Source organism: Protopterus annectens, chromosome 13.part0 (genome assembly GCF_019279795.1).
Source record: "Protopterus annectens isolate FY-2018-M chromosome 13.part0, PAN1.0, whole genome shotgun sequence".
NCBI classification, from domain to species: Eukaryota; Metazoa; Chordata; order Ceratodontiformes; family Protopteridae; genus Protopterus; species Protopterus annectens.
Genome location: NC_056747.1, coordinates 1,288,140,956 through 1,288,168,216, shown reverse-complemented (window position 1 = coordinate 1,288,168,216; position 27,261 = coordinate 1,288,140,956). Strand labels below are relative to the sequence as shown.

Genomic DNA, 27,261 nt, shown 5'->3' with positions numbered 1-27,261 from the left:
GGTTACAGGAAATAGTAGTAATAGTGTAAATAAAAGTAGGACATATAATGGGGTGGGTGGTTTATACATTGTAAGAATTTACTATTGGATGTGTGTAGGTAGAATTTGGAAGTATAAAGGGTGAGGATGGGGCATTGTGAAGGTTGTGGTAAGATAGAAGGGAGTGTTAAGAGAAGGTAGATATGAGAGAAGATGAACAATGGTAAAGTGTACAGAGTAATGGGAAGAGGAAGAGGTGTGGTTAGTAATTCTAAGAGTAATTGGAAGAGGAAGAGGTGTGGTTTAGTAAGTATAAGAGTAGGACCCCTGGGGGGTGGGTGGGAATTGGGAGTAGGTAGAGGAGCGGAGTGAGCCCACAGGGCGAACGGAGTGGGTAGAGACAGATACAGATGCAGTTATAAAAAACAATCAGCAGGACTGATTTCAGAAGGTATGTTGGAAAAGACAGATGTGGGAAAAGTATTGTGAGAATTGAGCCTAGAAAAAGATGGATGCAGATAGTAGAAGCAGTGGGTAAAGTGAGAGGACAGAATAGCAGTCAAGGGACAACAGGAGAAATGAAAGTAAGTATCTGGGCATAAGAGATATGAAAGAGAGTATGGCTGGGGTAAGGGAGCCACCTAGTGGACAGGTCTAATATTGCAAGGCTGATATGAGAGGGAGTTAGAGTACAACAAGGAAAAAGGTTGCTAGACAAAAGGAGTTAATATAGAGGATGGGGGAGAGAGTGTGTGAAGGTACAGGGGGGGGGGGGTAGAGGCTGCTGGCTGTCCTAGCTCAGGACTTTCTTTAACCCTGTAGTAGAGGTACAATAGCAGAAAGTGTTTCTGGCAGGAATTATTCAACAAACATACTTTTACTGGTGTCCTTGAGAGAGGGATTGTAGGGTAGTTATTCAGTGAGGTGAACCACCGATAATTGGAGAGGGTCCTTTATATTCCTATAGACTAGTGCAGGAAGCACAAGATGAGCAGGTAACTTAAGGAGGCAAGAGAGAGAAGGTAGGGATGCGAAACAGTAGTTATCACATAGCAAGGTATGATTGCTCAAACATTACACTGATCATTCAGAGACAAATATATTGATAGCAAGTTACATTTCCAAAAACCCAAACATTACAAAATGGGCTAATCATTCACAGAGGCATTATCCATAGATAGCAGGTATACATTTCCAAAACCTTGTTGGCAACAATGTAAAACTATAGTGCAATATTTCTGTGCCCTTTTGTAGTAGCAGTGAAATTAAATGTAGCAATTAAAACATTTCTGCCTACTTAACTGCAGCATTAGTAAATCATGTTAGTTTCTACAAGTACTAGAACTGCAGCATTAGTAAAACATGTTAAGCATTTATATATATATATATATATATATTTATATATATATATATATATATATATATATATATATATATATATATATATATATATATATATATACACGCACATATATACACACACACACACACACACACACACACACTGATTGCCTATTCTAAGCTACCCAATTTTAATATGTAAATATTGTAAATATGTTTACATGCAAATAATACAAAACACTTGTTAACTGCCATGGGATCTTTTACATCTACCTGCAGTACTCAGGGAGATGAGACTTCAGTTTAATGTATCTCCCAAAGAATGGTACTCTTAAAATGTTAGCACCTACGTATGCTAACTGCAGTTTAGGTAATGGGAAATTAATCCAATCATCTGTGGGTGAGACTAGAACCCACTGTATTCTGATCTTTTTATATTAAAGGGAGGTGTAGTACCAACCATCACTGAAGGGGTCTGTATTATATGTTTGAAGTTTGAAAACTTCAAAAGTTAAATAATTGAATTTAAATGTTTGAAGTTTCAAACATCAAACATATAATAATAAAAAAAAAAAAAAAAAAAACAAACGGAACATACCTGACTAGTGTAGGAAGGGGGCAAGCCCCCCTGCACTCCTCACTCTTTATATATACCAGCTCCGAGACCGCACTATAATTGAGGGTGCAGGGGGCTTGCCCCCCCTGACTACAGCCGTTAGTTTTGGGTTTGTTCTTTTTGTTTGTTTGTTTTACATATGTTCGAAGTTTTATAACTTTGAACATTTAAATTCGATATTTTAATGTTTGAAGTTATAAAACTTCAAACATATGATATAGACCTCAGTGAAGAAGGTAGAAAGGGAGAAAGAGAGAGAGAGAGAGGCTGTTGGCCAGATAATGCGTTACTGCTTTATTTCTGGACTGTCAGCAAGGGAATTGCATTCCTTAAACCTAGGTCAATTTGGAATCCATTTTCCTTTAAACTGTGACACTGATGTTTGGACTTTGAAGTCAGAGGTAGTTAGAATTCAGTAAATCTTTTATTTACTAGTAGTGATAGGACCAAATAGGCTGCTAGTTAAAATTCATCTTTATGCCATTTGTCTGTTTAAAATTATTTTATTTAGCATTTCTTTGTGGAAATTTAAAGCTGTCACTGGGCTCAGTCTGAAGTGAGTAAAATGTTGGAGAGCCAGGGAGTATGTTTGATTTGCAGACATACAATTTCAAACTTATTTGGGTGCGGCAGGCGTTAGCTATTATTCAAGGAAGAAGTGAACATTTTCCATATTGTTTTAAGGCTCATTGCCTGTCACATATTATAAGATATTCAGTGGTACAAATCACGAAACTGTAACTTGTGTGTGTGTGTGTGTGTGTGTGTGTGTGTGTGTGTGTGTGTGTGTGTGTGTACATCACGCATGTGTGAATGTATATAGAACTTTGTTTAATAATCAGTGTGCAAAATATCGCAGTACTGATTAGTGTCCACAAAACATTGAATACCACAATATTGTCAGTGAAATAGGATGTTCTAAGACATAACTTGGGGCATATGAATCACAAAATACTTTTTTGCATGGGGCAACCTGCCCCCTTGCACCTCCTTATCCCCTGCCACTTAAATATCTCAACCAACTCTGAATTCACACAATAGAGAGAAATGGGCATATTCCCTAACCCTGTTATCCGCCACCTTTTGAGTACTGTCATAACTTGTACATCATCAGGATGTGAGGTGAAGTTGCTGTACACACCTGCTGTGATATTTGACACAAATATAGTATACAGGACTAGCTGGAACACTGAGCACTATGATACGTTACTGCTTACTGACTTATCCTGACGTTCTGATATTTCCTCTCATCGCTCAGTTAATTTGTAGTGCACTTTGCCATTTTTGGGACCCACCTCAATACCATTAATTTTTCCAACAGTGTCTTGTGAGAGATAGCAAGAAAGGTCCTGCTGAAGTCCAGGTACACCACATTGACAGATTACCCTTGTCCACTGAACTGGTGACCCAGTTATAGAAATGAACTAAGTTTGACTGGCAAACCTTCTGGTTTATGAAGTTATGTTGCTAACCATCAAGCAGAGAACTGAATTAGCTCTTCCTAGGACTTCATACTAAATTACTTGTCCATAATGTAAGTGAAATTATTGCTGTACCTTGCTACTTAATCATTTTTTGCATATTAACAAGATTGTTTTGCCTTGCAGGTTGATGACAGCCCACTGTCTGAACAGAGCATGGCACAGGTAAGGACCACTTGATTGATATTCACATGTTATAGGCAGTTATAATGTGTGGTGACACAAAAATCAGATATGTCATACACTTATTAATCTTCATATAGCTTCAGCCTGGAGTACTGTATGAAGACTGTACAAAGGACTACATTTAAGAAGCATGAGGTTGTCCCCCCAAGTGTACATCTGAATGTAGTTTACTATACTGACGGCTACATTTCAAAGGCATGAGGTTGTCCCCCCAAGTGTACATCTGAATGGAGTTTACTTTACAGAGGACTACATTTCAGAGGTATAAGGTCCCCCCCCAAGTGTACATCTGAATGGAGTTTACTTTACAGAGGACTACATTTCAGAGGTATAAGGTCCCCCCCAAGTGTACATCTGAATGGAGTTTACTATATAGAGTCTACATTCCAGAGTTATGAGGTTGTCCCCCGGTGTACATCTGAATGGAGTTTACTGTACAGAGGACTACATTTCAGAGGTATGAGGTTGACCCCCAGTTACATCTGAATGGAGTTTACTATACAGAAGGCTACATTTCAGAGGTATGAGGTTGACCCCCCAAGTGTTCATATGAATGGAGTTTACTGAACACAGGACTAGATTTCAGAGGCACGATGTAGTCCCCCCTGCCCCAAATGTACTTATGAATGGAGTTTGTAGACTGCTTTGCGTACATCCTTTTTTTGCCCAGAAGCTGGTGTCACACATAGTAGTATTTTATGATAAATTGGCACAAGATGTGAAGGTTGTACAGCAGCACAGACCTGTGGAAAAGTCGTGTGACAGACGTTTCCTGTGTCTGAATGATAACTTAAAAAGTCATCACCTGCAGTCATAAACAGCATTGTATACCTCTGGTACCTACTTGCATGCACACCTTTCAGTTTTCATATATGTCTCAGTTCTTAAGCACTATTATTGTACTGATGCTTTAAATACTCTTGGTACTAGTCACATGCCTACACAATAAACATATATTCTGGACCACATGAAGTAGAAATGATGCAGCTTGTACTGTAGGCTTATACCCAGCAACCATGATGCTAAAACACTGACAGGTCACTCAGCCCCCATAATACCCATAAAGGGATATCCAAGCTACATGGGCATTAGTGGAAATCACTGAATCCAGCAGTGATTTTTCATACCTGTTAAAAAAAAAAAAACTTCTGTGGCGTAATTCCAGTCCAGCAATTGACTATTTGATAGCTGTTGCTATTTGTCTGAGTGGTTACTAAGCAACACCATATGACATTGATGAACTACTGCAGAAATCCTGTAACTTAAGTTGTTAAGTATTAGGTAGAAAACTGTCACGCTCGCTCTACAGTAAGATTCATAATTTCAGATATTCAATTTGGTGTCAGAAAGTGTAGGGGAATCCAAGAGTAATAAGATTTACGTATGTGACTGTAACACAATTAACAGCTCGTTGGTTCATTCAGGTATACTTTATTCAGAACCACATGACTGTTGTTTACAAGACTGTTCCTTTTTTACTTTTTATAGAATGTATAAGATAGTGGAAGGATAAGTGGCTGCTGATTGTGTAAAAGGGGTTCATCAGAGAAGTTTCAGTTGTGTTACTTTCTCCTGCGGTTTGGTAATTTGTTGAAGGCTTGATGTTGGACACAAAGAAGTAAGACTGCAGTATATGCTCTAAAACGGGCATAGCAAGGGTGAGGTGAAGGTAATGGCTTCCTGGGTCCTGGGTGCAAGGTGTTAGTAGGGTGCAGCCAGTAGATGATGAGGAGGTTACTGTATAGTGTTTGCATTCAAAAATGAATGCCGATGCTGTATTTGAGGTTACAGCTGACACACTGAAACATTTAGTGTGTGTGGCATTGTAACTGTAGCAAACAACTTGTTACATTTATAGCCAGCAGTTTGCAACAGTTTCAGTGCAGAAGGGCTTTTTTCCTCTTCTTCTTGGTCCTCATCTTTGTGTAGGGGCGGCAGATTGGAGAACTGCATCAGACATCAGATAACATCGTTATGGTTCTCGTCTCAGTTGCAGGTTATCACCCGTGCAGAGTATAAAATGTATATATTTTAACATACTGATATTGTACAGTACAATGATTCAGAAAAGTGGCACAAGGCAATTATGGTAATCTACTTTTGCCACTTATGAATCTTTGTGTACAACAGACTTGTCACATTGTGTTGTATAATGCTGCTTAGAAACCCAAAGTTGATTTTAATATCCCTTGACCCACTATAAATGCTGTGGAACACAATTGTGAGCCCACTGTTGTTCTCAAGTAGTATTTACCTTGGGTTCAAAGTTTGCCATTGTTGTTGGTAAATGGAATGGAATACATTATGTACATTGTTTACTTCTGACCACATCTGTAGAACATTTATCCATTCCGGATTCTTCAGAGCCTGACTGCTTTTCTGACTGGAATCCCCATTTTAAGTTGTTATCCTTTGTTGTGACATCACAGGCTGTTTCCATGGGAGTACATATGATGACACAACAGTAGATGATTAAAGATCAGTTTTCCATTACATTTGCTGAAAGTAAACTCTTTTGCAGTGCTTTCCTGATAGGACATTTAACACCATGAAACAAAATGGAGTAATATGTAATAACAAGTTGTGGTTTGACTTCTCACCCTGCACCATCTTTATTATATTATTATTTACACATCCTTGCACCTTGCAAATAAGATGCATCAAATCTGATGTTAGTAAAGCAGTTTTGATGAAAAAAGTTCAGACGAAGAAAAGAAGACCCTTAAACGGAATACTCCGCACAGGACTGTGTAATCTCAGAGAGGGGAAAGGTAGCATGAGTAGGCAGACCATTCAAGAGAAACAGGACTCTGTTTCATGTAAAATTCACTCAGTAATTCATAGGTTCATAGGGGGTTACTAGGCTAGTGGCCCTAGAGCCTTTACAAGCCTAGCTATGTTAATCCCCAGTAAATAATTCTGAGAACAGTCATTGCATGGATGGCATATGCAGGCCATGCTCTGTGTAAATTATAGTGTCATATGAATCAAAACAAAATGTAAATGCGGAAATGGATGTTCTGACTTAGGGTCCTTTCAGAAGTAAGCAAATATATTAGAAATGGATCCTGGCTGCATAGCCCAGAGGGCTGGAGTACTGAGTGCAACCCAGATGACCAGAGCTTAATTCGCAGCCTCAGCAGTGGAATGCCAGGCAAGCAGAGGAGGAGGAGGAAAGGAATGAAGGAGCAAGTACCACTTGCCTTTGCTGGAAGCTGGAGAAGGGATGGGTGTGGTCACTCTTTGAGCACAAGGTGTAGTGTAATTTCCCTGATAGTGACAAGGTAATCCACCACCCATGTTTGAGGACTGAAGGGAGGCCAGTTTCTGGCAATGCCCATTGTAGATGCAAGGGAGCCAGCATGATCAGCCCATTGGATGTCCACTTTCCCTCTGTGCATGAGCTTTAAGATGTACAGAAAAGCTTTGAACCAACCATGATGGCTGCCTAAGTGACGTTCCCTCCTGGTGATGAGAGATGCTTGAGATGATTGGCCAGGAGGGGCTGATGATTGGCAGGCAGCAAGGGGCAAAAATCTGCAAAAGAAATTTGTAAAAAAAAAAAAAACAGACATTGGCTACTAGTGTATGCTTAGTGCATTTGTGATGGCACACTGCAATCAGTATGAAAGGAAGGTACAGAGAGGCAGGGACAAAGACAGTGATAAAGAGAGACTAATAGACATCACAAAGCATAAAACTTGGCATAAAATTTAATTCTGATGGCTAATAATCTGATCAGCCAAGGAGTTCTATGAGTTTCATGTGTGGTTAGTTCCTCATATATACCCCTGTTAGTACTTTAAAGGCAGCCTACATTCTACTGAATGAAGGTGTCCAGTCCTTTAAACGTGTCCTTAAACACTGTGTGTGTGTTTGTGTATGTTTATATATATTTATCTTGATATATATATATATATATATATATATATGTGTGTGTGTGTGTGTATGTATATATATATATATATATATATATATAATATCTATATATGTATATGTATATATATATATATATATATATATATATATATAAACAACTGCATGTGTGTGACCCTTAAACATGTGGCGCTGTATGAAGCAGACCAAGCATGAAAAGGCATCAAGCATAAAGTAACATGCAGGATACATGTGACCTTCTTTGCATACTGCTTAATAAAATCATTGAATATTATTCTGCCATAAAGACCAGTGTACTGTACCCTAACTGCTCAGCTCTTCCAGCTCTGAGGCATTAGTCGGTGTCAAGTTGTATGGGTCATGTGATAGTACTTTTAACTGCTTGAAGAGGCAGGTGTGAACTTTTAAGTGTGTGTCTATTTTAACGTGTGCAGAGCTAAGTCCCTGTGATCACTTGCCTAGTACTGAGGCCTTCTTCCATAAATGCCTGTGATTCCTATTTTAAAACTTTCCCTGTGAGCAGTATAGGGCCTTAGCTCAGCTGCCCTGCAGGCCACTTCAGCTTCAGGCAACAAATGTTCCCACTGACTTTTGTAGTCTTTTTGTCTTCAACATATAAACATTGTATTCTTCTTCAGATTCAAACATAGTCCTATTTCTGCCTGCTGATTTCTGTCCAGCATTATCTTTGCTTTCTGTTAGCTTTTATATATTAGCTGTGTAACTGATGTAAGAAACCCACTTTTCAACCTTCTACCCTTTTACAGTTAAGCTGATAAGAGACCGAGTCCCTGCAGTGTTTTTTCTAAGTTTCAAAAACTGTAAGATGACCCACCTTGCAGCTTCAGCCACAGCTCTGCCATGAGAGTTTTCACTGTTTAAATGATTCATCTCATCTGTTCGATATACATTTATTAGTGTGGACTGGATATTATATGTTTGAATTACCAGTTATGCACACATCCTCTGAATTCCTAACTTTTGTATTGTGGAGCATTGTTACATATGACAGCATCAGGTAAACTCCATCTCCGTAATATAGACTTTAATGCATTAATTATAGTTTTACTTACATCTGCCTTATCAGTTATTTTAGGGAACTAAGAATTAATCCTCTGTACATATCAGACACCTGGCTTTCTTGAAGTGTAATAAATCTGCAACTTGACTCCAACAAAAAATGCTCTTCACTATTTGTATGATCATGGAATGTACCATATTTAGAATTTATTCTTCTGCATTGTTCTTCGGACATGAATTCCAGATCGCACATCTTCATTCTCCGTGTTATATAACCAATGTGCCAGTACAGTATATCCCTTGCTGTTTTTCACTTTGTTGCTTTGAATATTAAATCCTGGCTACAACTATTTCTTTCTTGAAATAAAATAAGACTGATTTTTTTTCTACTCCAGTATTTTATCAGATCAGTTATTCATTGTAATTTCTTTTACTAACTGCGGATCCCAATTTCTAGTCAGTGTCAGTACATCTGGATTATTTTGCTTTTTCTTTTGCCACTGATACCTGCAACTTTACCCAACAAATCTGTTTTTATCTCTGACAACTCTTCATGCTTCTTTGGTAAATATGCCGCACTCAGCATATATTTGCTGCATGCAGTTTATATTCTGATCTGTATTTTTTCTTTCAGATCATATTTATATAGATAAAAGCTATCCTCTGAATTCATGGATGGTTCTTGTACAAGCACTTTTGAATACATATACTTTGGACAAGTTTATGGTTTGTTTCCCTTGAGCTTTACAATATCCATATATTCATGTAATCTCATATCCATTTATAATTGCTGATAGTTCCTTTTCTGCCTGAGCATATCTGTTCTGTGGATGTGTAATTGATTTTTAACCCCATGGCAACTACCTGTTCTCTTGTAAGATCACAGCTCTTATACCATTTTAACTGGAATCTATCTGCAATGTGACCATCTTATTCACATTAAAAAATGTCCTTGTACATCTGTAAGTAGTTTCTTATGCTTTTAAAAACTATATCTTGTTCTAACAGCATTCGTAGGGGCAGATGTTCCAGTTTTATTTACACAATTATGATTTTACTTAATTTTTTTCTGTTTACTGTATTCCGCAGCTGTATCAGACTCTTGCAATGATTTTCTTATGTTTGCTCATTGCTAGTTCATCAGTTACATTTTCTGTATTTACAAGCCTCCTGTTACATGTGCAGCTGCAGTTTGGAAAACCTCTGGTGCTGATGGAATACAGAATCGAAGTCCATGGAATTTATACTACCTTGATGGAGTATTAAATGTGCACAGTTTGGAATCTGCAAGAAACAAGTCATTTGTAACTGGTATAGAAAGTAATTTAATATTTATCAAAGATGAGAACACGTGTTGAACTGGAAGCAATGGGTTATGCTCTTTAATCATTGAATCTAAATCTACTGGCTCAATACATGTGTGAATCTTATCTTTCTTCACAGCACTTTCCATGTTATTAACCCATTCTGTTGGCCGCATTTCTTTCTTAATTACTCCTATGCATTCCCTTCACATCATCTCCTGGTGTACTCTACTTCTGAGAACTATTGGTACTTTCTTGGAGGCATGGCTCACTGGTACAGCATCATGTTTTATTACTATGTAATGTTCTTCTAGAAAACGTCCTGAACCCGTGAATAAATCTGCACTTTTATACAGGGTTTCTTTGCTATGGTTCTGTAGTTTTTCATGTGACTATTTGATTCTGTACAAATTCAGTTTCTATTTTATACATTGCATATCTTCAGTCAGTCTGTCTGTCTAGCTGTTTATCAGTCTAGTTCTGTATGTTAACTGGGATTATCCAAATAGGCATATTTTCTCTGGAGATCTGAGGAGAAAGTCTACATAATTAATAATGTGTATTACACTTCTAAGTAAAATAAGTGTCATACAGTATTAAATAATGTTGTAAGACAAAGAGTATAGTGACATGTACATGTGGAATAAATAAATACTAGTGGTACAATGCAACAGCTTACTTAGTGGCAGCTAGTCCACTATTTGCAGTACATTACATATGTGATGCACAGTTGGCAAATAAGTGGAGTGGTTATTTAGAGAAATAAAAAGATGAAATATAGTACAGAGTGATCTGGTAGAGAGTACAGCAAGGATAGAGGACTTGAAGGTTAGTTGTATTAATGAAGATAAAATAAGGATATGTTTAAAATATTGAGGAAGGGAAATATAATTGTTAGATTGGATTGATGAAAAAGTTAAGCTCTTTATTGGACTGTAGTATTAAAATACATGACTGATAGTATGCGAGTTTTAACTGGTATTATATGCAAGAGACAAGCCATGTTTACTGAAAAATAAAATTTCTGGAATTGTTATGTAAATACATATTTTGTATTTTGTGGGTTTTATCTGTTATAGTATTTAGTTACTGGTGTTTGTTTACTGGGTTAGTCTGACCTGGCCTAAAAAGATATTTTTTCAGTGGAGGCCCAGAGAGAAAAATATCAGTACAAACATACAATTTACAATTAATGATGACACAAAAAAATTATAAAACAATGCATTGCCATGAAAGATAACAGTACAAAGTATAACACAGAAAAACATATTGTATAATGGCATACAATATAGTTTTAAAACAACAATGCAATAAAATCTAATTTTGTAATAACATAACACTGAAGTGATGGAGCTGTAATTATGTTAAGTTGCAATTAAAAAGTAATGAAAAATATAAAATATAACGTGAAAAAAATAAAATGAGTATGTATTACAGTATTTAAAGTATTAAAAATAGTTGAGATACAAGTTACTACTACAACCCACTGAGATTCCAGAAAGCAGAGGAGGAATTCCAGAGGTCTCAGACCCTATCCACAAGCACCCAGGGGACAGGAGAACCTAGCAGTGGACAGGAGTGAGGGAAATACAATACCTGGGAAATCCTGACTGGAACCCCGGCTACAACCAAGGTCCCAGGCTCAGATGGAGGAACAGGCCATAATAACAGGTGCTCCACTTATCTGGAACCACTCTGTTAAAGCACTGACTGAAGATGAAAAAAGTATGTTGTCCAAAGGACTTAATTTTGTACCAAGCTGCAGGAGTGAGGTAGCTCAGGTACTGATAGACCTTTAAATGTTTGTGAGGAAGCTCAACTTAAGGGTACAGTTTCATGGCAAAATTAATGACACTGAAAATAAGCCTATTGATGAAACTATAAAAAGGCCTAGCAGCTATTGTCCACCACTACATCAAACATTAGCTGCTTTCGAAGTGAAATGTGAGATGGATATTAGGAAACTACTTAAAAAAACTCCTAATTAAAACCTTTATAACTTAACACAGGGAGAAAGAGGAGCATTGCTTGAGCTAGGCAATGATAAATCCAGGCGTGTAATGAAGGCAGACAAGGGAAGAGGTATACTTGCGACTGATACCACTAGCTACAACCAAAAGATTAGAGAACATGCTGGAGGATAACATTTTATGAGTTATTTACCATGGATGACATAAAAAGAGCATATGATTTATGGAACACTAATCTCACCACACTGAAAATCTTTATAATTATTTATGGAGCCCATGCCCACATTTACCTTACTTTTTTGGAATACCAAAGCCACACAAGAACAGAGAAGACCCAGCTTATAGACCGGTGGTAGCAAGTGGAGGTTCCCTTACTGAAGCCACAGCCATTTACCTTGATTACTTGCTGAAACCTGTAGCAGAAAGTAATAAGTCATACATAAGAGATTCAATGGATTTTTTGAGGAAAATAACAAACACTACAGTGAAAACGAGCAGTGTATTAACTATCGACGTGATATCCATGTACACAGTGCTCCCTCACAATTACTGTATAACAGCAGCTATGGAATCTTTTAAGAAACATAATCAAGGTACACAGGCACAACTGCAAAAGTTAAGCAAGCTCATTAGTCTTGTACAGTGATTAACTAGATATATATGGATTGAAAATCTTCCACACAGAGAAGTTTCTTGCACTGTTTTGTATAATATTTATAAATACATGTGTGTGAGTATATGTATAATATAAATACATACATAGGTGTGTGTATAATATATGTAAGTGTGTGTGTATATGTACATATATATAAATGTGTGTGTGTATGTGTGGATATGTGTAATATATATGTGTGTGTGTGTGTATATATGTATAATATATATGTGTGTGTGTGTATATAATATATATAGATAGATACGTGCGTGCCCTTGTGTGTGTATAATGTATATAAATATACGTGTGTGTGTGTGTGTATGTATAATATATGTAAATATGTGTGTATGTATGTATAATATATAAAAATATGTGTGTGTGTGTACAGGGGATATAAAAAGTGTACACACCCCTGTTAAAATGCCAGGTTTTTGTGATATAAAAAAATGAGATCACAATAAATAATTTCAAAACTATTCCCACCTTTAATGTGACCTATAAACCTGTACAATTCAATTGAAAAACAAACAAATCTGTTAGAGGAAAAAATATAAAAAATAAAAAACGTAGAATAAGCTGGTTGTATAAATATGCACACCCCTAAACAAATACTTTGTTAAAGCACCTTTTGATTTAATTACAGCATTCAGTATTCTTGGGTAGAAGTCTATCAGCATGACACATCTTGACTTGGCAATATTTACCCACTCTTCCTTGCAAAACTGCTCCAATGCCAGATGTTCTTCATCTCACATTGCTGCAGTCCTTACATATGGGTAGTCCGCTGTCCTCGGTCGGCCCGAATACCAAAGTATTAGGCTGACGTCGGTCACGGCGCTTAAAACTGACATCAGGACGTCAGGGTACAAAAGTGCATGACCGACGTCATATCCTCAGTCTTTTTTGCCGCATGGTCCGATGCAGAAGCAGCGTTGCAAGTGCCGTTCGGCGTTCTGAAATTTTTCGAGTTCGGAGTTTCAGACCGAATCCAAGTTGGCTAAGTACCCCGTTGGGGAATATTTTGGTTTTTTCTTGCCTCAGTGTATTACTGGATGTCAGAAAAAGTGAATAACTGTATTTCTTGTGGGAAGCAGATACCGCATAGGGATTATCATTCTTTGTGCATTCCTTGTTTGGGGCCTGAGCACGACGTTGTCGGGTGTCGCTTTTGTGCTAGGTTCAATAAGCGCACTATTAAGCGAAGGTTAGATTGTGCTAGGCTAGTCTTTGGTAAGCGGTGCAATTATAATATGCCGTCGGACTCTCTGGCGCCTGCTTCTGCGAAGAAGCGCAAAGACAAAACAGTTAAACCCAGGCAGGATGAGTCGTCCGTTCCGGACGCCGGTTCTTTAGAGGCTTCAGTGGAACCGGTGGTTCCGATGGAGACTTCTCTGGAGTCTCAGGGGGAGACTTTGATTTTGCAGGATGTGGCCTCTCTAGAGGCAGGTCAGGCTGAAGGGGCTTCTCAGGTTACTGTACTCCCCTCCCTTCCTAGGGTGGTTAGGCCCTCTACTTCTGTTTCCAAGGCTTCTCCCAGTGGCAGGCCAGGTTTAGCTTCTGTTGGTGTCACTCCTAGTTCAGCAGGGTCTATGCCTAAGAAGCACATGCTTAAAATGGCAGAAGATTTGATTACTCTGATTAGAGGTTCTTTGCCCCCTCCTGATAAGAGGCCTAGGGTGGAGCCAGAGTTGGGAAGTTTTGAGCAGGCTTCGGATGTTTCAGAGTCTTCGGCTGAAGACTTGCAGGAGTACTCTCCTTATTCTGATTCTGATGCAGATGATTCCACTCCTTCTGCTTCTCCTCCAGAGGATTTTTCTTTTTCAGAGACACTTCATTCTATGAGGGAACATTTTAAGTGGGAAGGTCAGGACTTCTCTGATTCTCGGAAAAGGCTTAGGGAATTTTTGATTTTTACCCCAACATAGGCCCTTGGCTATACCCCCTGTTCTGGATGTTGTGGAAGATGTGTTTTCAGAGGCTTCACTTAATCCTGATTCTCTGCCTCCTGCGCCTGTTAAACCGGATAGGTATTATAGGGTGCCTGAGGCTCATAAATATCTTTATAAGAGTCCTAGGGCGGACCCAGAAACTATTAGTCAGGGACCTAAGGGTGTCAAGGCCTCTGTTGTAAAAAATCCGGTTCCTCTAGATAAAGAGGCCAGAGCTTTGGATAGATGGGGAAAGAAGGACTATACATCTTCTACCTTAGCTATGAGGGCTTTGAATTGCCAGTTTCATATGTTGAAATATCAAAACTTTCTTCTTTCTCAATTGAAGTCTAAGGTGGATGCTCTGGCGGAAGGCATTGAGTGTAAAGAATTACAACATTTGGTGCATGTCTCTGAACAGGTGGGTAAGCATTCATTACAATGTGGTTTTGATGCTGTGCAGGCCTCGTCTAGGGTGGCTGCCACTGGTTCAGTTCTTCGCAGGCACACCTGGCTGAAGGATCAGAATTTATCTGACCATGTTAGGACAAGGATTTTGGATGCTCCTTTGCAGTCTGATGTGTTGTTTGGTTCACCTGTGGAGTCAGTCTTGAAGAAAATGGAAGACAAGGCTAAGTCTATGCAGGCTGTTAAAGATTTTTGCAAGTTCAGCCTCCAAGTTTAGTAGGAATTGGCCTGCTAAGGGGTGGACGTATCCTTCTTATGATTCTCAGTCTAGGGGTAGATCTAGACGTGGTGGGGCAGAGCTCAGAGTTCTTTCAGACCTAGAACAGGAGTTCACCTGCACAATCTTCGGTGAGGGCAGGGGCCAGTCCTTTCGTAAACAGGCCCAATGACCTACTTTTCAGCTGCCAGATCCTTCTTGCCTGGCAGCACCTTTGGGAGGAAGGTTGGCACTCTTCAAGGAAAATTGGATTTTGATTACCCAAGACAAATGGGTATTGGATATCATACACCAAGGTTACAAGTTTTATTTCCATACCTTGCCTCCTTTCAAAGGCATGCCAGACGTTCCTCCTCAGCAAAGACTAGAGGCTCACAAACAAATTTCTCTACTACTTCAAATAGGGGCCATACAACCTGTCCCTCTGCCAGAAGTGGGCCTAGGATTTTATTCTTGCCTGTTTCTAGTACCAAAGAAAGGGAACACGTGGAGACCAATTTTGGATTTATCTATCCTCAACACATGTCTGGACATTCCCAAGTTCAAAATGTTGACGTTACAACAGCTTTTACCTCTGCTGGGCAAAGATCACTGGATGGTGACTCTGGATCTCAAGGAGGCTTACCTTCATGTTCCTATCATGCTCAGTTGCAGGAAGTATCTGCGCTGGCTGGGACTTTTCATTATCAGTTCTCTGCATTGCCCTTTGGCTTATCTACTGCGACCAGAGTGTTCACGAAGGTTCTGGCTCCAGTGGTAGCTTTCTTCAGGCTAAGAGGAATACAAATCTATCCTTATTTGGACGATTGCCTGATTCTGGCCCAAGGAAAGGACGAACTTTTTCATCATTTACAGTATGTGATGGCAGTGTTAAGATGCCTGGGGTATTCTGTGAACGAAATAAAGTCCAGTCTAGTACCCTCTCAGGACATGTGCTTTCTGGGTGTGAGACTGAATACAGCATCCCAGATGGCCTTTTTGACCCCGGACAAACAAAAGAATCTTTCCCTTTACTTCCACCAATTGTCTCGTCAGTCCAGGCTGACTGCAAGGACAGTCCTTCAAGCCTTGGGGTTCATGGCATCTTGTATTCTGGTACTTCCCAATGCCAAACTGCATATGAGGAAGCTATAATGGTATCTCAAAAATGTATGGACGCAGCACTGCCAAGATTTGGACACTGTCATTCAGATAATACCTTGCATTCAAAAGGAATTTTTGTGGTGGGCTCAGGAATGTCACCTAAACAAGGGACTCTCTGTGACCCGACCAGAGGCGAGTCAGATTTTAACGACAGATGCCTCAGACAAAGCTTGGGGAGCTCATCTAAATGGAAAATGGGTACAAGACACGTGGCCTGCCAGACTTCAACATTTACATATCAACTTGAAGGAGATGTTAGCAGTCCAATTTGCATTGATAGCTTTCAAGGATTTACTTCTTCCAGGGCAGGTGTTGATTCAAACAGACAACACAACTGTCATGTGGTACATCAACAAGCAAGGGGGACGATTCATATCCTCTTTGCAGACAAGCAATGATTTTGTGGGAGACTGCTCTCAGTTTACAGCTAAATCTTCAGGCAAGGTTTCTGCCAGGAGCACAGAACTCCTTAGCAGATGTGTTGAGCAGACAAATTATGGATCCCCACGAGTGGAAATTGGATCCTCTTGTATTTCAGAAATTGACAGTGTTATGGGGAACTCCAGACATAGATCTGTTCGCTTCTCCACTAAATTACCAGCTGCCAAAGTTTTGCACAAAAGGTTTCATCCCACAGCTTGGAAAGTGGATGCTCTCTCATTCAATTGGAGCAATCTTCACGTGTATGCCTTTCCACCTCTGCCTCTCCTCCCAAAGGTACTCCTGAAGGTCAGACAGGACAAGCCAAACATGATTTTAATAGCTCCGGATTGGCCTCGACAGCACTGGTACCCATTACTGAGAAGTCTGGTACGGGAGCGTCCATGGCCTTTGCCTTCGATTCCTCACCTGCTATCTCAGGAGAACAGTCATTTACTCAATGTCAAACTTCACTCTCTACATCTAACAGCCTGGCATATTCTGTTTTAAACCCTGGAGGGTCTCAGCTTCCACAACAAGTTTTGAATGTTATTTTGGAGGCCAGAAGACCTAGTACAAGGAAAGTTTATGCAGATAAATGGAGGAGATTTTTATTTTGGAGTACAGCAAAGGACTTTGATGTTTCTAAACCTAATTTAAGTGTTGCTCTTCAATACCTTACTGAATTATTGGACAAAGGTTTGTCCTTCTCCTCTATAAAGGTTCATGCTGCAGCGATTTCTGCTCACTATGACTGTGACCCACCATTATTTTCTCATCCTTTGTTTAAGCAATTCCTTAGAGGGGCAAAGAATGTAAGACCCCACGAGAGCTCCTACTCCTGCTTGGGATCTCAATTTTGTGTTGGAGAAACTCACTCTACAACCTTTTGAGCCTGCAGCAACTGCAGAGTTGAAATATTTATCATGGAAGACTGCTTTTTGTTGGCCATTACCTCTGTAGAAGGGTTTCTGAATTACAGGCCCTTATGGCGGTCGAGCCTTTCTTAATTTTCCACAAGGATAGGGTGTCTTTGCACTAACCCTTCTTTTATGCCTAAAGTGGTTTCTAGTGTGGCTTTAAACCAAACTATTCATTTGCCTACTTTTTATGCAAACCCCCAAAATAAAGGGGAGAGGATTTTGCACACTTTGGATATACACAGACAGTTACGATATTATTTGAGCAGAACTAAAGGGTTCAGGCAGTCTCAGCAGTTGTTTGTTTCTTTTGCTTTGGGTTCTCAGGGCAAACCTGTTTCAAAACAAACTATTTCTAAGTGGATTGGGTTTTGTATTGCTTTCTGTTATTCCCATCATGGTAAGGAGATTCCAGCTGGGATTAGGCCTCATTCCACTAGGGCTACTGCCACTTCTACAGCTTTTTAAGGGGGGTGGCTACTAAAGATATTTTGGAAGCAGCTACTTGGAGTTCAGTGCATACTTTCTCTAAGCATTACCACCTTCCACTTTACTCTAAATCTAGGGCTGGATTTGCCACTGCAATTTTACAGGGCATTTTGGCAGCCCCTAATGCTTTATAGTTTTGCCATCCTCCCTTACCTCTGCTTTGGGATTCTACCCATATGTAAGGACTACAGCAATGTGAGATGAAGAACATAGTACAGTTTTGTACCTACCATAAATGTAGATGTTCGAAGATCCACATTGCTGCAGTCCAATTTACCCTCCCTCCTTCCCTTCTGTAGTGAGAGGTGGTGGTGTGGTTTGGGTTGTACATATTGTAAATATGGTTAGTGCAGGGGTGGTTGGTTATTTTTTGCTGTTTTTGGCTTTGGCCTTTCTTGTTAGGGCCTTCTGACATCTGGGGCAAGAAAAGACTGAGGATATGACGTCGGTCATGCGCTTTTGTACCCTGACGTCCTGATGTCAGTTTTAAGCGCCGTGACCGACGTCAGCCTAATACTTTGGTATTCGGGCCGACCGAGGACAGCGGACTACCCATATGTAAGGACTGCAGCAATGTGGATCTTCGAACATCTACATTTATGGTAGGTACAAAACTGTACTTTACATAGTCTCCTCACTGTTCCCAGATCTCTTTATGGACACAGTAAACAGGGCTGGCAATGCCGGTTACATAATCTCCTCACTGTTCCTAGATCTCTTTATGGACACAGTAAACAGGGCTCGTGATGCTGGTTACATAGTCTCCTCACTGTTCCTAGATCTCTTTATGGACACAGTAAACAGGGCTCTGGGTGCTGGTTACATAGTCTCCTCACTGTTCCTAGATCTCTTTATGGACACAGTAAACAGGGCTCGTGATGCTGGTTACATAGTCTCCTCACTGTTCCTAGATCTCTTTATGGACACAGTAAACAGGGCTCGTGATGCTGGTTACATAGTCTCCTCACTGTTCCTAGATCTCTTTATGGACACAGTAAACAGGGCTCGCGATGCTGGTTACATAGTCTCCTCACTGTTCCTAGATCTCTTTATGGACACAGTAAACAGGGCTCGTGATGGCGGTTACATAGTCTCCTCACTGTTCCTAGATCTCTTTATGGACACAGTAAACAGGGCTCGTGATGCTGGTTACATAGTCTCCTCACTGTTCCTAGATCTCTTTATGGACACAGTAAACAGGGCTCATGATGCTGGTTACATAGTCTCCTCACTGTTCCTAGATCTCTTTATGGACACAGTAAACAGGGCTCGTGATGCTGGTTACATAGTCTCCTCACTGTTCCTAGATCTCTTTATGGACACAGTAAACAGGGCTCATGATGCTGGTTACATAGTCTCCTCACTGTTCCTAGATCTCTTTATGGACACAGTAAACAGGGCTCGTGATGCTGGTTACATAGTCTCCTCACTGTTCCTAGATCTCTTTATGGACACAGTAAACAGGGCTCGTGATGCTGGTTACATAGTCTCCTCACTGTTCCTAGATCTCTTTATGGACACAGTAAACAGGGCTCGTGATGCTGGTTACATAGTCTCCTCACTGTTCCTAGATCTCTTTATGGACACAGTAAACAGGGCTCGTGATGCTGGTTACATAGTCTCCTCACTGTTCCTAGATCTCTTTATGGACACAGTAAACAGGGCTCGTGATGCTGGTTACATAGTCTCCTCACTGTTCCTAGATCTCTTTATGGACACAGTAAACAGGGCTCGTGATGCTGGTTACATAGTCTCCTCACTGTTCCTAGATCTCTTTATGGACACAGTAAACAGGGCTCGTGATGCTGGTTACATAGTCTCCTCACTGTTCCTAGATCTCTTTATGGACACAGTAAACAGGGCTCGTGATGCTGGTTACATAGTCTCCTCACTGTTCCTAGATCTCTTTATGGACACAGTAAACAGGGCTCATGATGCTGGTTACATAGTCTCCTCACTGTTCCTAGATCTCTTTATGGACACAGTAAACAGGGCTCGTGATGCTGGTTACATAGTCTCCTCACTGTTCCTAGATCTCTTTATGGACACAGTAAACAGGGCTCGTGATGCTGGTTACATAGTCTCCTCACTGTTCCTAGATCTCTTTATGGACACAGTAAACAGGGCTCGTGATGCTGGTTACATAGTCTCCTCACTGTTCCTAGATCTCTTTATGGACACAGTAAACAGGGCTCGTGATGCTGGTTACATAGTCTCCTCACTGTTCCTAGATCTCTTTATGGACACAGTAAACAGGGCTCGTGATGCTGGTTACATAGTCTCCTCACTGTTCCTAGATCTCTTTATGGACACAGTAAACAGGGCTCGTGATGCTGGTTACATAGTCTCCTCACTGTTCCTAGATCTCTTTATGGACACAGTAAACAGGGCTCGTGATGCTGGTTACATAGTCTCCTCACTGTTCCTAGATCTCTTTATGGACACAGTAAACAGGGCTCGTGATGCTGGTTACATAGTCTCCTCACTGTTCCTAGATCTCTTTATGGACACAGTAAACAGGGCTCGTGATGCTGGTTACATAGTCTCCTCACTGTTCCTAGATCTCTTTATGGACACAGTAAACAGGGCTCGTGATGCTGGTTACATAGTCTCCTCACTGTTCCTAGATCTCTTTATGGACACAGTAAACAGGGCTCGTGATGCTGGTTACATAGTCTCCTCACTGTTCCTAGATCTCTTTATGGACACAGTAAACAGGGCTCGTGATGCTGGTTACATAGTCTCCTCACTGTTCCTAGATCTCTTTATGGACACAGTAAACAGGGCTCGTGATGCTGGTTACATAGTCTCCTCACTGTTCCTAGATCTCTTTATGGACACAGTAAACAGGGCTCGTGATGCTGGTTACATAGTCTCCTCACTGTTCCTAGATCTCTTTATGGACACAGTAAACAGGGCTCGTGATGCTGGTTACATAGTCTCCTCACTGTTCCTAGATCTCTTTATGGACACAGTAAACAGGGCTCGTGATGCTGGTTACATAGTCTCCTCACTGTTCCTAGATCTCTTTATGGACACAGTAAACAGGGCTCGTGATGCTGGTTACATAGTCTCCTCACTGTTCCTAGATCTCTTTATGGACACAGTAAACAGGGCTCGTGATGCTGGTTACATAGTCTCCTCACTGTTCCTAGATCTCTTTATGGACACAGTAAACAGGGCTCGTGATGCTGGTTACATAGTCTCCTCACTGTTCCTAGATCTCTTTATGGACACAGTAAACAGGGCTCGTGATGCTGGTTACATAGTCTCCTCACTGTTCCTAGATCTCTTTATGGACACAGTAAACAGGGCTCGTGATGCTGGTTACATAGTCTCCTCACTGTTCCTAGATCTCTTTATGGACACAGTAAACAGGGCTCATGATGCTGGTTACATAGTCTCCTCACTGTTCCTAGATCTCTTTATGGACACAGTAAACAGGGCTCGTGATGCTGGTTACATAGTCTCCTCACTGTTCCTAGATCTCTTTATGGACACAGTAAACAGGGCTCGTGATGCTGGTTACATAGTCTCCTCACTGTTCCTAGATCTCTTTATGGACACAGTAAACAGGGCTCGTGATGCTGGTTACATAGTCTCCTCACTGTTCCTAGATCTCTTTATGGACACAGTAAACAGGGCTCGTGATGCTGGTTACATAGTCTCCTCACTGTTCCTAGATCTCTTTATGGACACAGTAAACAGGGCTCGTGATGCTGGTTACATAGTCTCCTCACTGTTCCTAGATCTCTTTATGGACACAGTAAACAGGGCTCATGATGCTGGTTACATAGTCTCCTCACTGTTCCTAGATCTCTTTATGGACACAGTAAACAGGGCTCGTGATGCTGGTTACATAGTCTCCTCACTGTTCCTAGATCTCTTTATGGACACAGTAAACAGGGCTCGTGATGCTGGTTACATAGTCTCCTCACTGTTCCTAGATCTCTTTATGGACACAGTAAACAGGGCTCATGATGCTGGTTACATAGTCTCCTCACTGTTCCTAGATCTCTTTATGGACACAGTAAACAGGGCTCGTGATGCTGGTTACATAGTCTCCTCACTGTTCCTAGATCTCTTTATGGACACAGTAAACAGGGCTCGTGATGCTGGTTACATAGTCTCCTCACTGTTCCTAGATCTCTTTATGGACACAGTAAACAGGGCTCAGGATGCTGGTTACATAGTCTCCTCACTGTTCCTAGATCTCTTTATGGACACAGTAAACAGGGCTCGTGATGCTGGTTACATAGTCTCCTCACTGTTCCTAGATCTCTTTATGGACACAGTAAACAGGGCTCGTGATGCTGGTTACATAGTCTCCTCACTGTTCCTAGATCTCTTTATGGACACAGTAAACAGGGCTCGTGATGCTGGTTACATAGTCTCCTCACTGTTCCTAGATCTCTTTATGGACACAGTAAACAGGGCTCGTGATGCTGGTTACATAGTCTCCTCACTGTTCCTAGATCTCTTTATGGACACAGTAAACAGGGCTCGTGATGCTGGTTACATAGTCTCCTCACTGTTCCTAGATCTCTTTATGGACACAGTAAACAGGGCTCGTGATGCTGGTTACATAGTCTCCTCACTGTTCCTAGATCTCTTTATGGACACAGTAAACAGGGCTCGGGTGCTGGTTACATAGTCTCCTCACTGTTCCTAGATCTCTTTATGGACACAGTAAACAGGGCTCGTGATGCTGGTTACATAGTCTCCTCACTGTTCCTAGATCTCTTTATGGACACAGTAAACAGGGCTCGTGATGCTGGTTACATAGTCTCCTCACTGTTCCTAGATCTCTTTATGGACACAGTAAACAGGGCTCATGATGCTGGTTACATAGTCTCCTCACTGTTCCTAGATCTCTTTATGGACACAGTAAACAGGGCTCGTGATGCTGGTTACATAGTCTCCTCACTGTTCCTAGATCTCTTTATGGACACAGTAAACAGGGCTCGTGATGCTGGTTACATAGTCTCCTCACTGTTCCTAGATCTCTTTATGGACACAGTAAACAGGGCTCGTGATGCTGGTTACATAGTCTCCTCACTGTTCCTAGATCTCTTTATGGACACAGTAAACAGGGCTCGTGATGCTGGTTACATAGTCTCCTCACTGTTCCTAGATCTCTTTATGGACACAGTAAACAGGGCTCATGATGCTGGTTACATAGTCTCCTCACTGTTCCTAGATCTCTTTATGGACACAGTAAACAGGGCTCGTGATGCTGGTTACATAGTCTCCTCACTGTTCCTAGATCTCTTTATGGACACAGTAAACAGGGCTCGTGATGCTGGTTACATAGTCTCCTCACTGTTCCTAGATCTCTTTATGGACACAGTAAACAGGGCTCGTGATGCTGGTTACATAGTCTCCTCACTGTTCCTAGATCTCTTTATGGACACAGTAAACAGGGCTCGTGATGCTGGTTACATAGTCTCCTCACTGTTCCTAGATCTCTTTATGGACACAGTAAACAGGGCTCATGATGCTGGTTACATAGTCTCCTCACTGTTCCTAGATCTCTTTATGGACACAGTAAACAGGGCTCGTGATGCTGGTTACATAGTCTCCTCACTGTTCCTAGATCTCTTTATGGACACAGTAAACAGGGCTCGTGATGCTGGTTACATAGTCTCCTCACTGTTCCTAGATCTCTTTATGGACACAGTAAACAGGGCTCGTGATGCTGGTTACATAGTCTCCTCACTGTTCCTAGATCTCTTTATGGACACAGTAAACAGGGCTCGTGATGCTGGTTACATAGTCTCCTCACTGTTCCTAGATCTCTTTATGGACACAGTAAACAGGGCTCATGATGCTGGTTACATAGTCTCCTCACTGTTCCTAGATCTCTTTATGGACACAGTAAACAGGGCTCGTGATGCTGGTTACATAGTCTCCTCACTGTTCCTAGATCTCTTTATGGACACAGTAAACAGGGCTCACGATGCTGGTTACATAGTCTCCTCACTGTTCCTAGATCTCTTTATGGACACAGTAAACAGGGCTCGGGGTGCTGGTTACATAGTCTCCTCACTGTTCCTAGATCTCTTTATGGACACAGTAAACAGGGCTCGTGATGCTGGTTACATAGTCTCCTCACTGTTCCTAGATCTCTTTATGGACACAGTAAACAGGGCTCGTGATGCTGGTTACATAGTCTCCTCACTGTTCCTAGATCTCTTTATGGACACAGTAAACAGGGCTCGTGATGCTGGTTACATAGTCTCCTCACTGTTCCTAGATCTCTTTATGGACACAGTAAACAGGGCTCAGGGTGCTGGTTACATAGTCTCCTCACTGTTCCTAGATCTCTTTATGGACACAGTAAACAGGGCTCACGATGCTGGTTACATAGTCTCCTCACTGTTCCTAGATCTCTTTATGGACACAGTAAACAGGGCTCATGATGCTGGTTACATAGTCTCCTCACTGTTCCTAGATCTCTTTATGGACACAGTAAACAGGGCTCATGATGCTGGTTACATAGTCTCCTCACTGTTCCTAGATCTCTTTATGGACACAGTAAACAGGGCTCATGATGCTGGTTACATAGTCTCCTCACTGTTCCTAGATCTCTTTATGGACACAGTAAACAGGGCTCATGATGCTGGTTACATAGTCTCCTCACTGTTCCTAGATCTCTTTATGGACACAGTAAACAGGGCTCGTGATGCTGGTTACATAGTCTCCTCACTGTTCCTAGATCTCTTTATGGACACAGTAAACAGGGCTCGTGATGCTGGTTACATAGTCTCCTCACTGTTCCTAGATCTCTTTATGGACACAGTAAACAGGGCTCATGATGCTGGTTACATAGTCTCCTCACTGTTCCTAGATCTCTTTATGGACACAGTAAACAGGGCTCGTGATGCTGGTTACATAGTCTCCTCACTGTTCCTAGATCTCTTTATGGACACAGTAAACAGGGCTCGTGATGCTGGTTACATAGTCTCCTCACTGTTCCTAGATCTCTTTATGGACACAGTAAACAGGGCTCGTGATGCTGGTTACATAGTCTCCTCACTGTTCCTAGATCTCTTTATGGACACAGTAAACAGGGCTCGTGATGCTGGTTACATAGTCTCCTCACTGTTCCTAGATCTCTTTATGGACACAGTAAACAGGGCTCATGATGCTGGTTACATAGTCTCCTCACTGTTCCTAGATCTCTTTATGGACACAGTAAACAGGGCTCGTGATGCTGGTTACATAGTCTCCTCACTGTTCCTAGATCTCTTTATGGACACAGTAAACAGGGCTCATGATGCTGGTTACATAGTCTCCTCACTGTTCCTAGATCTCTTTATGGACACAGTAAACAGGGCTCGTGATGCTGGTTACATAGTCTCCTCACTGTTCCTAGATCTCTTTATGGACACAGTAAACAGGGCTCGTGATGCTGGTTACATAGTCTCCTCACTGTTCCTAGATCTCTTTATGGACACAGTAAACAGGGCTCATGATGCTGGTTACATAGTCTCCTCACTGTTCCTAGATCTCTTTATGGACACAGTAAACAGGGCTCAGGGTGCTGGTTACATAGTCTCCTCACTGTTCCTAGATCTCTTTATGGACACAGTAAACAGGGCTCGTGATGCTGGTTACATAGTCTCCTCACTGTTCCTAGATCTCTTTATGGACACAGTAAACAGGGCTCGTGATGCTGGTTACATAGTCTCCTCACTGTTCCTAGATCTCTTTATGGACACAGTAAACAGGGCTCGTGATGCTGGTTACATAGTCTCCTCACTGTTCCTAGATCTCTTTATGGACACAGTAAACAGGGCTCATGATGCTGGTTACATAGTCTCCTCACTGTTCCTAGATCTCTTTATGGACACAGTAAACAGGGCTCGTGATGCTGGTTACATAGTCTCCTCACTGTTCCTAGATCTCTTTATGGACACAGTAAACAGGGCTCATGATGCTGGTTACATAGTCTCCTCACTGTTCCTAGATCTCTTTATGGACACAGTAAACAGGGCTCATGATGCTGGTTACATAGTCTCCTCACTGTTCCTAGATCTCTTTATGGACACAGTAAACAGGGCTCGTGATGCTGGTTACATAGTCTCCTCACTGTTCCTAGATCTCTTTATGGACACAGTAAACAGGGCTACTGATGCTGGTTACATAGTCTCCTCACTGTTCCTAGATCTCTTTATGGACACAGTAAACAGGGCTCATGATGCTGGTTACATAGTCTCCTCACTGTTCCTAGATCTCTTTATGGACACAGTAAACAGGGCTCGTGATGCTGGTTACATAGTCTCCTCACTGTTCCTAGATCTCTTTATGGACACAGTAAACAGGGCTCGTGATGCTGGTTACATAGTCTCCTCACTGTTCCTAGATCTCTTTATGGACACAGTAAACAGGGCTCATGATGCTGGTTACATAGTCTCCTCACTGTTCCTAGATCTCTTTATGGACACAGTAAACAGGGCTCATGATGCTGGTTACATAGTCTCCTCACTGTTCCTAGATCTCTTTATGGACACAGTAAACAGGGCTCGTGATGCTGGTTACATAGTCTCCTCACTGTTCCTAGATCTCTTTATGGACACAGTAAACAGGGCTCGTGATGCTGGTTACATAGTCTCCTCACTGTTCCTAGATCTCTTTATGGACACAGTAAACAGGGCTCGTGATGCTGGTTACATAGTCTCCTCACTGTTCCTAGATCTCTTTATGGACACAGTAAACAGGGCTCGTGATGCTGGTTACATAGTCTCCTCACTGTTCCTAGATCTCTTTATGGACACAGTAAACAGGGCTCGTGATGCTGGTTACATAGTCTCCTCACTGTTCCTAGATCTCTTTATGGACACAGTAAACAGGGCTCATGATGCTGGTTACATAGTCTCCTCACTGTTCCTAGATCTCTTTATGGACACAGTAAACAGGGCTCATGATGCTGGTTACATAGTCTCCTCACTGTTCCTAGATCTCTTTATGGACACAGTAAACAGGGCTCATGATGCTGGTTACATAGTCTCCTCACTGTTCCTAGATCTCTTTATGGACACAGTAAACAGGGCTCGTGATGCTGGTTACATAGTCTCCTCACTGTTCCTAGATCTCTTTATGGACACAGTAAACAGGGCTCGTGATGCTGGTTACATAGTCTCCTCACTGTTCCTAGATCTCTTTATGGACACAGTAAACAGGGCTCGGGGTGCTGGTTACATAGTCTCCTCACTGTTCCTAGATCT

At 41.3% G+C, this 27,261-nt stretch overlaps 1 protein-coding gene across 6 annotated transcripts in view; it reads left to right on the top strand.

Annotated features, from left to right (window-relative positions):
* Positions 1-27,261, top strand: part of COPZ2 (COPI coat complex subunit zeta 2) — a 670,348-nt gene that overhangs the window by 449,128 nt on the left and 193,959 nt on the right. For all 6 annotated transcript variants that reach the window (XM_044055305.1, XM_044055308.1, XM_044055307.1 and 3 more), the window contains one exon: positions 3,544-3,582. In XM_044055305.1, the coding sequence (XP_043911240.1) occupies positions 3,544-3,582 (39 nt within the window). The remainder of the gene's footprint in view (positions 1-3,543; positions 3,583-27,261) is intronic.